This window comes from Neoarius graeffei, chromosome 28 (genome assembly GCF_027579695.1).
Source record: "Neoarius graeffei isolate fNeoGra1 chromosome 28, fNeoGra1.pri, whole genome shotgun sequence".
Lineage (NCBI taxonomy): Eukaryota > Metazoa > Chordata > Actinopteri > Siluriformes > Ariidae > Neoarius > Neoarius graeffei.
The window spans coordinates 14,906,804-14,918,797 of record NC_083596.1 but is presented as its reverse complement, the minus strand read 5'-3'; the positions used below and the strand labels follow the sequence as shown (position 1 = coordinate 14,918,797).

Sequence of the window (11,994 nt, the reverse complement as noted above, 5' to 3'; positions counted from 1 at the left end):
CAGCGACAAAATAGCTGTCAGAAATGCGTTCCGATATTTCATAAAATGAGAGAATTTTGATGATTTAAAAAAAAAAAATTTGCCTTCAGTTCCCCTTTAACTTTGAGGATTAAAGTTGTGTATGTGCTGCACAGGCCTCCGGAGCGCCGACACGGCTATGAGCAGCAATTCCACGCAGTCGCGGCCCAGCCGGAGCACGAGGCCATGGATGCCAAGCGTCCTCGCATTGAGGGCACCACCGAAGCCCACCTGGCCCGTGCACCACCTGCCAGCATCGTCCTGCCGCTACCACACCCCATACAGGACGGCATGAGAACACCAGGAGATATCAAGAAGGTGTGGCACGCTGCGATACTTCTTATATTCGGATCAGAACATAATCCAGATGATTAGGAGCAGCTGCCTTACATGTGGCATGTCGATTGTCAGTACAGTACTGCGTATGCGTGCTTCAATTGGCTCCAGGTTTCATACTGCACCCAAACAAACGGCAGAAACGATGGATTTTAGTTTTATTTTTCTGAGCTTAAATACAAATCGCAGCAACGTGAGTTTTGGGTAAAACTTGTTCAGTGTTGCCATATCAGGAGGAAATCCTGTAACTGGCCTGTTTTTACATCACCTTGAATATGGCCTTGGGCTTGTTTGTGACTCGAGAGTGAACTTTTACATCCATTAAATTTTGTTGTAATGGCTATTAAAATCAGCACTGTTTTGATTCAAAATGTATTTAATCAGCATCTATGAATAATCAGGTAAATACATTAATAACCAAACGTCAGTGACGTGTCTTTTGTTTCCTTGTTGTTCAGTTAACTCTGTATGATCCGTGCTATGATAAAAGAAGGCTAAAATCGGACCATTTTTAGTTCGATGCGTCCTGAGCTTTGCTTTTGGCCAAAGATGCATCACTGCAGACAGTTTTTTCACTACATCTACTGTTTAGCGTGTACACCATTTATCTGGGTACGCTTTGCCTTAATAGGACATTCTGCGCACTACAGAAAATGGTTTATAAACTGGTACTTTTCGTAGCAGAACCATGCCCCTTTTCCACCAAAGCAGTTCCAGGGCTGGTTCAGGGCCAGTGCTTAGTTTGGAACCGGGTTTTCTGTTTCCACTGACAAAGAACTGGCTCTGGGCCAGAGAAACTGGTTCCAGGCTAGCACCAACTCTCTGCTGGGCCAGAGGAAAGAACCGCTTACGTCAGCGGGGGGGCGGAGTTGTTAAGACCAACAACAATAACAAGACCGCGAAAGAGCGCCATTTTTAAGCGACGAGAAGCAGCAGCTGTACAAACGCGAAGTCATCCATTATTGTTGTTGTTGCTGCTGCTACTACTACTTCCGTGTTGTTTTTGCTTCGATATTCGCGCCAAGGTTTATGCAAACGTAGCGACGTAACTGACGTATACAGCGACGTAATGACTTGGCTTCCCTTAGCACCGCGAGCTATGGAAAAGCGAACTGGTTCTCAGCTGGCTCGCAAGTTGAACGAGTTGTGAACCAGCACCAGCCCCGAACCAGCCCTGGAACTGATTTGGTGGAAAAAGGGTACCAGAGGAAATATAACCACGTTTCTTCCAGCATCTGTTGCTAAGAGCTATTGCTAATGAAATGAACGTCAAGGGTGGTGTAGGAACATGGCCGGTTTTAATCCATGTCTAAGAGACTGTCCTCGTTTGAAATCCGTGTCTTCTTCAGGAGACTCAGTTCAGCGTGAAGCTGGAGGCCTCGTCCCCCGGAGGAGGGATCCAGGCTATGGGGGAGGAGCAGGACGCGTCCCCTTCCAAGCTCTCCAAAGAGGAGTTAATCCAGAGCATGGACCGTGTGGACCGCGAGATCGCCAAGGTTGAGCAGCAGATCTTTAAACTCAAGAAGAAGCAGGTGAGAAGCTCCAAGGCTTCAGTTTGTTTCTCATTTCAAAGGAAATACAGGTCCTGGAGTAGGAGTTATTCGAGATTAACACTGCTATATACACAACTCCTCACACACATGCTTTCTTACTTGGTTATAAATTCACTGTTTATTGCTTCTCCACTTGAATCTGTGGAGGATTGTCGTGTTTATCAACACGTCGTAGTGCTCAAAACACAAGACGAGGTGTACCTGTGGGACTGGTGGCTCATTAGCTAAATCCACTCACCTTTTTGTTTTGGCCTTGATGGAAAAAACCCTCTTTCCTTCATCCCTCTGTAATCTCCCTTTGGAATTCCTCCCTTATTTGGCTCAGCGGCGAGTCTGGAGATTTTGTTTTCTTTCTCCTTGTTTGTCCTACAGAAACGTACCCAGGTTTTTTTTTTCTTCCCCTTTCCATGTAGCCTTAACTCAGGTGCAATATATGTATATAGGAATCATTGTATATAAAATCACTTCATTTTGCTTTTACTTAAGTTATTGAACTTTTTATTTAAATTAATTTTATTTTTATTTATTCTTTTTTTAAGTACTATTTTATCTTCTATTTTTAGACATATTTGATTCAGGAGCTTGGTTGCAATTTTGAATTTCCCTCCGGGGATTAATAAAGTGATTCTGATTCCGTAAAACACATTTGCATTTACATGTCAACACGGCTAATAATACAACCTGACCACATTAATATTCCTAACAGTATATCACAAATTAATTTAATTACAAGTGAAGCATTTGAGCAGTCCTTAAAAAAAAAAAAAAGTGTGATGGCAGTGCAAAAATAGCTGATGTTATAAATTACCGTCAAACAATTATTTTCTATTCTCCAAGCTCTTCATTACTGTTTTATTTGTTGTATGGAAATAAGGCGCCCACAGTCTGTGATGTTATTAAAGCTTGGCCTTTCGGCTGTCGATTGCAACTTGATGATGCCTTTTTTTTTTTCCTTTCTTTTTTGGTCCTTCAACCCAAAACAGTAATCCTCCTTCAAAGCACAGCTTTTCAATCTTAGTTCTGCATATTGAGGTGATTTCCCTGCTCCCGACTCGCAGGATTTAACTCCTCAGCGCACTGACATGCCCAAACTACACCAAACTGTGATTTTAGAGGAGGGAAGACGCCAGAATGTGCAGGACAGGGGAAATCTAAGCCCAGGATTGAGAAATGCTGCTTTAAAGCTTCTCGCCGTAATCTCATGCTGGAATATGCAGCAGTTTTCAGGCAAATCCAGTTACCCCTTGATTTTGGGAGTTGTGCTCGATCATGATGGATAGAAGATTTGAAACACTCTCCTAGTATCATGTATATTTCAATTTATTCGATCCACATTGACTGACTGGATATGAGATGAGCAATTACGCACTCTGATTGGCTACTCTACTACTAGGCTATCAGCTCTTATACTACCATCAGGAGAGAAAAACAAAATGGCAGAGCGCGTTACTGAACCAGCCGAGGACTAAATTTAAAAACTCCACTTGAAAACGAAACCTGTAAAAATAAAAAAGCGACAAAATATGGAGTGAAAGTATTTGATGGTAAGAAGGCTTTTTTTTTTCTTATTTTTTTTACAAGAATTATTATAGCATTTTTCACAAATTGCGCCTGTCATTTTGCCAGTTTGTTTGCATTCGAAGTGGAAATGATTTTGTCAGAGGTTTTGTATAAAGTTTTTATTTATCGAATTTGCAAAAAATAAAAATGCTCCATTTTTCAAAATCCAGTGAATGTGGATAGAATAAAACGGCTATTCCGCTCAATCTCGCCAGCGATCAGCTCGTGTACGACTTGATTTTGTGGAATAACTGTTAATAATTTTTTTAGCGGTCCGGTTTCCATCAAATCCTGCGCTTTGATTGGCTGGTGAGCAGGTCTGTATCCTACGATACGGACCCCGGTTATGGACCTCTGGCGACTCACTCGGTCACAACAACAAACGTAGCATTTTTTTTTTTGTAAATTTTTTTTTTTAAATAAGATTTATTTATAAGATTTATCAAAAATCTTATAAATTTTTGCCAGCATTTCTCAGGAGAATAGCATTAATTTTACAGCATGGATAGCGATAACGACAGTGTTCACAGCGAAAGCGAGTTTTACTACCCTGAGGAAGAAGAAATGAAAGAAAACATTTCAGGAGAAAGCTAAAAACCTGTAACTTGCTAACACCGAGCAAAAACATGGCTGAATCCTGAATGACTTCTATTTGTATAAATAGGGGACGACATAGGCGGCAAAATGTAGTTTTTTTTTTCCTGCCATGGAAGTGCACTTGTATACCGAGGAGGAAGCCATTTGCATTACAGCCGTGAATGAGGATTCAAAATGGTGGCTCGCCTCGGTTTTCCCTTTCGGGCGCTCTCGTTTTCTGTTAGAATTTGGTAAAGAAAAAAATAAATATATTATTTACCAGCTGAAGGTCGGTCCGTATGGTGAAATACCGTGACCTCGGCCTTGAATACTGACCTCGGCTCAGAGGGCCTCGCTCAGTACTTTCAAGACCTCGGTCACGGTATTTCACCATACAGACCTCCCAGCTGGTAAATAACATATCACCCATAACTAGTCAGATTATATCCATGGTATCTTTTCTTGCATATGAAAATGTGCACATACTGATTTTCCACAAAGATTTCTTTCAGTCTAAAATACAACTAATACACCAACCATAGCTAAACCTGAGCTTAGAAAAGCCACGCATGGCACTGATGCTTGTAATAATGAAGGAATGTGACGTGTCAATTGCCCCTGCCTTATTGTGTGACATGATGAATGGTGGTTTTGTTTTGTTTTTTTGTGTCTTGCAGCAACAACTGGAGGAGGAAGCAGCGAAGCCGGCAGAGCCGGAAAAGCCAGTGTCTCCTCCCCCTGTGGAGCACAAACACCGCAGCATCGTCCAGATCATCTACGATGAGAACCGGGTACGAGATATAACATAGACATGCTCCCATCGTTCTCGGCTTTCATGATCGGCTTCCTGAACTGTGACCTAGTTTCACTGTTTCCTTTTCGTGCTTCGCTAATGGACAGTTCCACCACAGGCATGTGAAAAGTTTTTCCTTATTAACCCGAGAGCGCTTGGCAAGTTAAACCGAACGAGCAGAAACCACAGTCCAGACTTGTTTCTCATGGAACCGTGTGTAGTGTGATATATCTGTGCAGTATGATCGACACAGCATTCTGTATGAGGGCATGTGCAGTCCTTTAATCTTTTGCAAAGCATTATGGGGGACCTGTATAAGCAGACTAGGAATGGTAAAGGCTGACGGCGCAGCACAGTTGGCTGAACTCTACACAGACAGTAAATTCCTTTCCGAGGGAGCCACACAACTGGGGATTACTCCTAACAAGAGCATGTAGGGGGGGAAAACACGGCGAAGCTCATGTTGCAGGAGGCATGAAGTGGATGAAGGGTGGTGTCAGGGCAGTAGCCTGGTTTATGATTTGCAACATGTGTGCCACTTGAGCTAAATCGCCCAAATTATGTATCTCTGCTACTTGAGATTGGGGGCTGGGGGGTTTAAAGAGAAGTGTTGCAGCTACACAATAAGCTACATGGAAAAAGTAGCTTAAAGCAGATACGCAGAACCTTTATTTTTAAATAAATTTCTGAGTGGACAGTATCTCCATCCTTGACTCTTGTATGCTGCATAAATGGGAATTAAAATATATATTTTTGAGAGTTAAAATCGACCGCAAAGTTGGGATTCGAGCTGCCCCGCTGAGCCAGCCAGCCCTGAGTGCGTGACGTCACGGCGGGAACCGGTTTTAAGGCCGAGGCCTTTGACAGCTATAGACCAAAGTCAAAGAAATAAAAATTTACGGTGAAAGTAAGAAATACCGTTACCGACTTGCTCAACTAAGACTGATTTGACTTCATTGATTGTGGGTTGACTCATTAAAACAGGATAGGTGTTATAACTTATGCAACAGACATGTACATGCATGCATTTTCACTGATAAAACGTAAAAGGCTAATTAAATAATCAGATGAACTGAGACAATCTCATTCTGAAGCAAATTAAATAATCTTATACCGCTAACTTAAACACACAATACATGTTACATGTATTAATCTAAATGCGGATAAACAACGTGTTGTTTTGTATCCAAATGAGAGTCGGAGCTTACCCGTTTGTGTTCTCGCTTCTTGAAGGCCGATCTTGTGGCCGATTGTTTTTGAAACAGTCTGACTTTCAGTTCTCCGTTCATTCGCTTCTTCCACGTAAGGGCAAGATGGCAGCAATATCCAGTTTAGAAATCAGACGGCTGCTCCACTCATTCTCTATACTGAGTACTCCGCCATTACTGCTCGGCTCAGGCAATTACTAAAACCCAGGGCGGAACGTCACCGGTTTTAGCAACAACCGCAGGGAGGTCACTGCCCGAGCGATATGTTCCATCCCAGGTTTTACCAACAACTCTCAGCTCACTCCAGGAGAACTGGTGCAACTGAACTTACTTTCCTTTTAAATAAAATAAATGCTTTCCTTTTCTTGTAGTTGTATTTAATTGTTGGTACTGTGCACCCTCTTTCAATACGGGCTTATACCCAACGCTCCTCAACAGATCAGAGGTCTCTAACGAGTCTTCAGTAAAATGTGCAGAGCAGAGGAGAGACCACTTCGTAGGCGCCCAATGTGCCCATGAACTTCTCGCAAAACGCGTCCAAATCTTTGCAGTTTGAACATTTCTTGGGCCGTGAATGCAACATAAATCCACCTTCTGTCGTGTTGCTAGCACATCTACGTGGCATGGCGATAAATTAGCTCAAAATGGAGGATCGGAGTTACAGTCAGCGCTGTGTTTTAGTATAGCGGAAATGGCGATGAGACCGATAGACTTCCTGCGGTGACGTTATGAACATCAAGGTCATTCACTCAGACCGCTACCTATATAAATCACTTTAATTGTAAAAATTACGATATTAGATTAATTGTCCTGGGTTCGAGCCCCGTGGCCGGCGAGGGCCTTTCTGTGTGGAGTTTGCATGTTCTCCCCGTGTCCGCGTGGGTTTCCTCCGGGTGCTCCGGTTTCCCCCACAGTCCAAAGACATGCAGGTTAGGTTAACTGGTGACTCTAAATTGACCGTAGGTGTGAATGTGAGTGTGAATGGTTGTCTGTGTCTATGTGTCAGCCCTGTGATGACCTGGCGACTTGTCCAGGGTGTACCCCGCCTTTCGCCCGTAGTCAGCTGGGATAGGCTCCAGCTTGCCTGCGACCCTGTAGAAGGATAAAGCAGCTAGAGATTAATGAGATGAGATGAGATTAATTGTTAGCACTTAAAAGTATTCCTGTGCCATTCTTGAGGTCTCAAGGCGTTTATAAACGAAAGTGAGGCCATGATTCTGCGTATCTGCTTTAACTTTTGAAGCTGCGTTTTTGGTTGATGTCAAATCTTCTGATAATTATGAACAAAATCAAATCAGAACAACCTGCTGAACTAACAAAATTTAATGTTACCATTTTTTTGGTAACATTCAAACACTAAAATGTTGGCTGGTTGCTCTTAAACACTGACATCATCGTAGTAATAATAATAATAGCTATTTTTGTTCTTTTTAGTTTATTAGTTTGCTTAGACTGACCCAAATTGCGTCCAAGTTCACATCCCCTCTTCTCGGTTGAATTGCTCACAAAGAAGTGTTCATCGCAGCATGGTGCAGGGCATGCCTTGATCTTTCCAGCAATCCTCGCCGCTTGTTTCGGTGTTGAAGCATTAGCAAGAACAATCCTTTTGAATTAGCATCAAATTTAATCATAGTTCCAGTCTGCATTCAGCTCTGCATCCATTTCTACACGCATTGCTCTTGTTTAAATTATTCATGAACTCGTCACTGCACAGATATGAAGCACATATCACAAGAAAGAGCAGAACCAGAGCTTTGCGTTGATGCTAGTTACATTTTGCACAATATATGTACATACTGAACAAATCGCATTATGAAAACGGATCAAATTTCTGCAAAGTAATCTTTTTATCAAGTTTTTCGACCACGTTCACACTCCTGCTACTCTGAATAAGTCACAAAGTCCCTTTGTACAGCATACAGTATATGATAAACAGCAGAACTTGCCCTTTCCTACCATACTTGTTTCTCCGTGCGACAAAGCGTTTTCAAGTAATGACCAAGATCAAAGCTTAAACCTTTACCCTGAAAATAGCCTGGGGTTCATAGTGTTAAAGAACGACATGTCCATCTTTATTCTATCCACATTCACCGGATATGAGCAATCGCGCGCTCTGATTGGCTACTCTACTACTAGGCTATCGGCTCATACAGATGACTTGCAGCCACGTGATCAAAATGTGCTGCGTCCTGAGCGTCCGCCATGATGGTGGATAAGCAAAGCACCTAGGATGGCAGCCGCTGAAGGCGTGTCTGTAAACAACGCTGAATTTTCTCACTGTTCCCAAGATTTGAACGCTCGAGCGAAGATTCGATACAAAGAGAAGATAGATATGTGTGGGTTTTGACCCATATTATTTAAAAAAGTCAGACTTTTCTGAAGATAAGACGCTTCTACCGACCATCGAATACCCAGATATCACGTTCTATCTGGTTTGGCTGCCGAAGAATCAAGTCCGACCTCGGATGAAACACAGCCCATGTTCTGAGTGGGTGCCCAGTCTGGATTATTTCTATCGTATAATTTTGCTGGCGCTCCTAGAAGCGAAACGGTAATACACGTGTTAAAATTATAACAACGACCGAGTGAACCACAACAAGAGAGAACGCTCATTTTATAGCAAAATTCTAGCAACGCGAAATAAAATTCTTCCATGATGATATTGAGAGAGCTTTTGAATCTGACCGGAGATAAAATGATGACTGCAAACACGAGCTGTTTTGGTTTTCGCCTCTGTTAGATCAGCCCTGCCGATGTTGTTCAGCCGTGCTCGTCTCCTCTCCGTACTAAGCCTCAGAGTTTCCTCGCCCTCTTTCCGAATCACAGACGGAATTCTACAAAATCGGAATGTGCCACGGTCATGAGTACTGTTGTGACCACGACCATATACAGCACAGAGATATGGCAGAGCTAAAAGAACGCTTAAAGCAGTGGAAAAACAAAGAGTTGTGCACGCGGGACTATGTTTTGTACAGAATGTCGCTTGACCCCGCATTTGTATCTCCACCAACACGGCCGACATCCGGGTTTCTATTTTGCTTTGACGTGACTTGCAAGTCAAGGGTACCGTGAGTAGAGAAAAACAAAATGGCGGAGTGTGTTGTTGAACCAGCCGAAGATGAAATAAAGACTCTACTCGAGGTTATTTATTTATTTATAATTAAAAAAAACCACCAAAATATGGAATAAAAGTATTTGGTGGTAAGAATGTGTCCCCCCCCCAAGAATTATTGTTCTTGTATTTTTCACAAATTGCTACGGCCATTTTGCCAGTTTGTTTGCATCCTAACGGGAAACAATTTTGTCGGACATTATGTATAAAGTTGTTTTTTTTTTTTTTTTTAATATCAAATTTTGCAAAAAGTGCTCTGATAAATGTGCAATATTCTAACTGTGCAATATCCCACATAACTCTCATCCCCCTCCCAAAATGTGCAATATTTCCATATAACTTCCCCTCTCTTCATAATCTAGGAACAGCAATCAGGACTAGCCTTTTATTTTATTTTATTACTGTTATTTAACATTTGCCCTCTCCCTTTTGTTTAATACTTTTTAAAATGTTTATTTTGTACATATTACCACCTTTTTGTATAGTGCTTTATATTTTTATTATAATGTTCTATTTCTCGTCTCGTCGTCTTCCGCTTATCCGGGGCCGGGTCGCGGAGGCAGCAGTCTGAGCATGGAAGCCCAAACTTCCCTTTCCCCAGACACCTCAGCCAGCTCCTCGGGAAGAACACCGAGGCGTTCCCAGGCCAGCCGAGAGACATAGTCCCTCCAGCGTGTCCTGGGTCTTCCCTGGGGCCTCCTCCCGGGGGGACATGCCTGGAATACCTCCCCAGGGAGGCATCCAGGAGGCATCCGAAAGAGATGCCCGAGCCACCTCAGCTGATTCCTCTCGATGTGGAGGAGCAGCGGCTCTACTCCGAGCTCCTCCTGAGTGACTGTGCTTCTCACCCTATCTCTAAGGGAGCGCCCAGCCACCCTGTGAAGGAAACTCATTTCAGCCACTTGTACCCGCGATCTTGTTCTTTCGGTCATTACCCAAAGCTCATGACCATAGGTGAGAGTCGGAACGTAGATCGACCAGTAAATCGAGAGCTTCGCCTTTTGGCTCAGCTCCTTCTTCACCATGACGGACCGGTAAAGTCACTGCATCACTGCAGAAGCCACACCAATCCGCCTGTCGATCTCGCGCTCTATCCTTCCCTCACTCGTGAACAAGATCCTGAGATACTTAAACTCCTCCACTTGAGGCAGGATTTCTCCACCAACCTGGAGAGGGCAAGCCACCCTTTTCCAGTCGAGAACCATGGCCTCGGAGGTGCTGATTCTCATCCCAGCCGCTTCACACTCGACTGCAAACTGCCCCAGTGCATGCTGAAGGTCCTGGTTTGAAGAAGCCAACAGGACATCATCATCTGCAAAAAGCAGAGATGAAATCCTGTGGTTCCCCAAACGGGATTCCTTCCGGCCCCTGACTGCGCCTAGAAATTCTGTCCGTAAAAATTATGAACAGAACCGGTGACAAAGAGCAGCCCTGCCGGAGTCCAACATGCACTGAGAACAGGTCTGACTTACTGCCGGCAATGCGAACCAGACTCCTGCTCTGTTTATACAGGGACCGGACAGCCCTTAGCAAAGAGCCCCGAACCCCATACTCCTGAAGCACCCCCCACAGAATACAACGAGGGACACGGTCGAATGCCTTCTCCAGATCCACAAAGCACAAGTGGACTGGTTGGGCAAACTCCCATGAACCCTCAAGCACCCTATGAAGGGTATAGAGCTGGTCCAGTGTTCTGCGACCAGGAGGAACAATGCGGTTTTCGTCCTGGATCCGGGGTTCGACTATCGGCCGAATTCTCCTCTCCAGTACCCTGGAGTAAACCTTCCCTGGGAGGCTGCGAAGTGTGATTCCCCTATAATTGGAGCACACTCTCCGGTCCCCTTTCTTAAAAAGAGGGACCACCACCCCAGTCTGCCACTCCAGAGGCACTGTCCCCGACTGCCACACGATGTTGCAGAGGCGTGTCAGCCAAGACAGCCTCACAACATCCAGAGACTTGAGATACTCAGGGCGGATCTCATGCACCCCCGGTGCCTTGCCACCAAGGAGCTTGCTAACCACCTCAGTGACTTCAGCTTGGGTAATGGACGAGTCCACCCCTGAGTCATCAGCCTCCGCTTCCTCAATGGAAGACGTGACGGTGGGATTGAGGAGATCCTCAAAGTATTCCTTCCACCGCCCGACAATGTCCCCAGTCGAGGTCAACAGCTCCCCACCCGCACTGTAAACAGTGTTGGCAGAGTACTGCTTCCCCCTCCTGAGGCGCCGGACGGTTTGCCAGAATTTCTTCAAGGCCGACCGATAGTCCTCCTCCATGGCCTCACCGAACTCCTCCCAGTTCCGAGTTTTTGCCTCCACAACTGCCCGAGCTACGGCATGCCTGGCCTGCCGATACCCGTCAGCTGCCTCAGGAGTCCCGGAGGCCAACATGGCCCGATAGGACTCCTTCAGCTTGACGGCATCCCTTACTTCCGGTGTCCACCACCGGGTTCGGGGATTGCCACCACGACAGGCACCGGAGACCTTGCGGCCACAGCTCCGAACAGCCGCGTCGACAATGGAGGCAGAGAACATGGTCCACTCAGACTCAATGTCCCCCGCCTCCCTCGGGAGGTGGGAGTTAAAGACCTCCCCAACAGAGTGCTCGGCCAGACATTCCCAGCAGACCCTCACTATATGTTTGGGCCTGCCAGATCTGTCCGACTTCCTCCTCCGCTAGCGGATCCAACTCCCCACCAGGCGGTGATCAGTTGACAGCTCAGCCCCTCTCTTCACCCGAGTGTCCAAGACATAAGGCCGGAGGGCCGATGAAACGACAACAAAGTTGATCATCGACCTCCAACCTAAGGTGTCCTGGTGCCACGTGCACTTATGGAC

General features: G+C 44.9%; 1 protein-coding gene across 9 annotated transcripts in view; it reads left to right on the top strand.

Moving 5' to 3' along the window:
• The window catches only part of ncor1 (nuclear receptor corepressor 1), a 235,101-nt gene that overhangs the window by 68,218 nt on the left and 154,889 nt on the right, over window positions 1–11,994 (top strand). For all 9 annotated transcript variants that reach the window (XM_060912325.1, XM_060912331.1, XM_060912322.1 and 6 more), the window contains exons 4-6: window positions 135–336; window positions 1,704–1,886; window positions 4,721–4,834. In XM_060912325.1, coding sequence (XP_060768308.1) covers window positions 135–336; window positions 1,704–1,886; window positions 4,721–4,834 — 499 coding nt within the window. The remainder of the gene's footprint in view (window positions 1–134; window positions 337–1,703; window positions 1,887–4,720; window positions 4,835–11,994) is intronic.